General features: G+C 40.3%; 1 protein-coding gene across 1 annotated transcript; it reads right to left on the bottom strand.

Moving 5' to 3' along the window:
- Nucleotides 1-877: 877 nt before the first annotated feature.
- Nucleotides 878-3325, bottom strand: LOC131223410 (uncharacterized). The gene is made up of 4 exons (XM_058218816.1): nt 3151-3325; nt 2553-2604; nt 1371-1532; nt 878-1268 (listed from the first exon to the last, which is right to left on the bottom strand). The coding sequence occupies exons 1-3, from the start codon at nt 3242-3244 to the stop codon at nt 1376-1378; spliced, it is 303 nt and encodes a 100-aa protein (XP_058074799.1). The 5' UTR covers nt 3245-3325; the 3' UTR covers nt 878-1268; nt 1371-1375.
- Nucleotides 3326-3798: the final 473 nt, after the last annotated feature.

Raw genomic sequence — 3798 nt, 5'->3', positions numbered from 1 at the left:
AGGATCTAAGTAGACATCTATGCGGTATAAACTACAAACAATGAATATGAAAACTAAAGAGAAATGAAAAAAACAGGAACTTATCAAAAAACTTCAAAACAACAACATTTCTCACTCCAAGCTTGTGATGCAAGACAATTAACCACTTGCTCTAAAAGCTCGAACTATTAGAGCATGGCGAATTAATCCATTTATCTCATAGCCCAGGCCCCACATCTCATGGGTTAGGACCTCGGCTGAACCCCCTTCGTGGGCCCCAAATCACATGGGTACCACCTTACATGGGTCGCCCACCCCGAGTGTGTCCCCGCATCCCACAGGCTACCCCACTCGAGCCCGGTGTGAAATGCGCATTAATCACCCCCGGTAAGGAGTCTCGAACACGAGACCTCCCCCATGGGCCCCGCCCACCCCGAGTGTGCCCCTGCATCCCACGGGTGACCCCATTCGAGCCCGGTGTGAAAATGCCCCTGCATTTGCTTGTCTGCCTTTTTTTTGTGGAAGATCCCTTGAATCCTGGGTTTTTTTTTTTTTTTTCTACCACCTTGAAGCACGGCATAAACATTTGGCTACTTCCTCATTTAACATTCGATATGACTGAAGATTTTTAGAAGGAAATCCATAGGAACCTATGGGTAAAAGAACCAATTCTGAAATCACCTCAAAAAAACATGATGACAAAATACATGATCATATAATAACTCATGGACATCTTGCATAAGTTCAGTAACTATTTCTCAATTGAAAGGATTAATTGCATTTTTCAAGGTTTAATCATCCCAAGTGACATCCCTGCCTGCTGCATTTTATTATAAGCAAGAATCAATAAATCAAGCTTGATTATGTACATATGACTTAAGGGGTCACAACTGAGGTATGCACTTTCTGTCCTTTGAAATCAATTATAGGACAAAGGATCTTCATTCAATTATTCATCAAGATGGAACATAATGTAAAAGACATTCTCAGCATTATGCAGAGTAATATACTTCATTGTGCTTCAGTGTGCTTGTAGACATCATTTGACCTGAATCAAATGGCATCAAAAAATATGATATGCTATCTGCTACTGACTACTAGTTTTCCTGTATTGTCTACCCCTTGATGAAAATGACAGTGCACCTCTTGATATAAAGAAGACAGACTCATTGTCATGTATCACCTTCATCCAAATTGTTCCAATATCACAACTTGGCACAAATTGCCCAACAACTGTACACTTGTATTATCTTTTGTCAACTCTTATACCACTCCATTCATCGTGTGACCTGAATCAAACCAGTGAAGATATCAATGAAACAACACTTAACAAACATTAAATCCTTCGAAAAGTATGCATACAGAAGATGACAGACAAGCAAAAGGCTTACAGCTTTTAACTGATCTCTCCTGCATTGAGCATCTCTAGCACAGTGAAAGCGGCCTTCTGGAAATGACCTTTCTCATCCTCTAAGATTTTCTTCCGCTCAACAGCTGACTCCTTGCACTTCTCTATCTCTTCCATTATCCCCACAGAGCTTTGATCTATTTCACTGCATGAGCAACTTTATGTGAAATTGGAGAGCTTGATGAGAAGGAAAAATTAGGGGGGGAAAAATAGAAAATGCAGCAAACAGAAAAGAGAAAATTATATTCCTGCAACTTAAAATAAGCCATGCAACCACAGCATCAGTCCCATAGTGGATAAATCAACATTGAAAAAACTAAACTTGAACAAGAGTGAGGAAAAGACTGTGAGTTAGGGGTGTACGCGAACCGGGCAGGCTCGGTTAGTTTGCTTGACTCGACTCGAAAAAGCTCAATTCGACTCGGTTCGAAGCTGAGTTCGAGCCGAGTCGAGCTGATTTTTTTAGTTCGAAAATGAGTTCAAGCTGGCCCCAGCTCGACTCGACTCGGATTGAACCAGTTCGGTGACTCGGTTACTTTGCTATTGATGTTGCTCACCAAGTGTTTGATGAAATGACTCAACGAAGTGTGGCCGATGGCAAGGAAGGTATGTACATGAAACAAATACCCCTTTTTTCTTGGTTTTTATGTTGCTTAGAGGGTGTTTGATAAAATACCTGTAAAACCATTGCTTCTGTTTTACATAAAGTGGGATTTTGAAGTTGCAGTCCAGGTGTTTGTGAAAATGCCTCAAAGGCAAACTCGGCTCGATCTTGGCTCGTACTCGGCCCGAGCTGGCCCGAGCTGCTGACCAAACCAAGCTGACCACTCAGGCTCAAGGACCGAGCCGAGCCGAGTTCGAGCTGAGGTCGGCTAGTGGCCGAGCCAAGTCGAGCTGAGGCCAGCTCAACTCGATGTAAACCCCTATATAAGTTCTCAGCAGTCTACTTGTGGGGAAAAAAAAGTAGAGACAGAAGTCCTTATCTTGACTGCAACCTTGTCCATATATATATATATATATATATATATATATATATATATACAGCTTTTTAAATGACATGCAACTGAATGCGTTTTGAAAAGTTTCATGATCATAATCTTTTAAGCTAATATAGAGGAATGAGATAATTAGGTAATATCAGGTAAAATGCTACTAAGAAACTGACTTTATCATCTTAAGCATGTTCTCCATTGCTGCTTGCGCCTGCTGCGAGACATCTGTATTCGTCAAAAAGAAATGATAAGAGTAAACGTCATCATCTAATTCCATTGGAAGTGTCATAATCTCAAGGCAGAGTAAACATTTGGAAGTGATTTTTATTTTTATTTTTTTTACTATCCAAGACCATAGCAAAACATACTAACATGCATTTACACATAAGCATTTTATGATCCGACTCCATTCAAATCCGCAGAAATTACCAGGTGGAATTCATCTAATTTTTCGAAAATTCCACAAAGATCGGATTGAATTCCAACTCATTTAACCCATTTTCAACATAAATCCATGCATTTTCGCTAGAAATCAGACCTCCTAGGATGAAATCATCAGATCCTCGAGCTTTCAGCTACTTAGGTGAAATCTCTCAAAATTTCAGGCGATCAACAGTAATTTAGGCAATTTATAATAGATCTCACGCCAAAGCGATCAGATCATCAGGTGCAGGTGAGAAAAACGATATGAGATTGTTGGAGAATGTGAAAATGAGCAGTACATCGAAACGAGATTTGAGAGAGAGAGAGAGAGAGAGAGAGAGAGAGTACCGTAGATGAGAGCTGAGAGCTGAGAATCTGCTTCAGGGAGGAGAATGGTTTGGGAGGGAGCGGAAACAGCGACTATATCTTTGGAAGCTGCCATGGTCTTTGGAAATGGGACTGAAGATGATAGAGCGGACGTTTGCCCTTTTATAGCCCCGATTTTAGGAGGGAAGGAAGTTTTATTTTGAAGCAAGGACTGATGGGGGGAGCGGATTAGGGGAACGGATTGGCTACTCCCCCTACACCAGCCCCGTGGCTGGTGTTCGGTGGTGTGTGGGACCCGCAATGATTTATTTGTTTCATCCATTCCGTTCATCCATTTTTAAAGATCATTTTAGGGCTTAATGATAATAAAAAAAAGTATATAAATCATATGTGGAACACACCACAGGAAAACAATAGTGATTGGATATCCATCATTTAAATCCTCCTAAGGCCAAATGTACTGTTTTTATGACATCCAATCTGTTTATTAGATCATAAAGACCCAGATGAAGGGAAAAAACAAAGATCAGCTTGATCCAATACTTTTATGGCCCCCAAAAAGTTTTTAATGGTCAACATTCATTAAACACTCTTTCACTTGAGATTGGGATATATCTCGTTTTTTGTGTAAATCATAAAATGATCTATTAAAATATATTGACGGCATGG

The sequence above is a fragment of the Magnolia sinica genome, chromosome 13 (genome assembly GCF_029962835.1).
Source record: "Magnolia sinica isolate HGM2019 chromosome 13, MsV1, whole genome shotgun sequence".
Classification (NCBI taxonomy): domain Eukaryota; kingdom Viridiplantae; phylum Streptophyta; class Magnoliopsida; order Magnoliales; family Magnoliaceae; genus Magnolia; species Magnolia sinica.
This window is presented reverse-complemented; position numbering and strand designations above follow the sequence as displayed.

Coding starts and splice junctions, on each gene's coding strand:
- LOC131223410 (XM_058218816.1), bottom strand. CDS start 3,244: ATGGCAGCTTCCAAAGATATAGTCGCTGTTTCCGCTCCCTCCCAAACC. Junction 2,605..3,150: donor GCTCTCAGCTCTCATCTACG/GTACTCTCTCTC, acceptor TGACGAATACAG/ATGTCTCGCAGCAGGCGCAA. Junction 1,533..2,552: donor AACATGCTTAAGATGATAAA/GTCAGTTTCTTA, acceptor TTGCTCATGCAG/TGAAATAGATCAAAGCTCTG.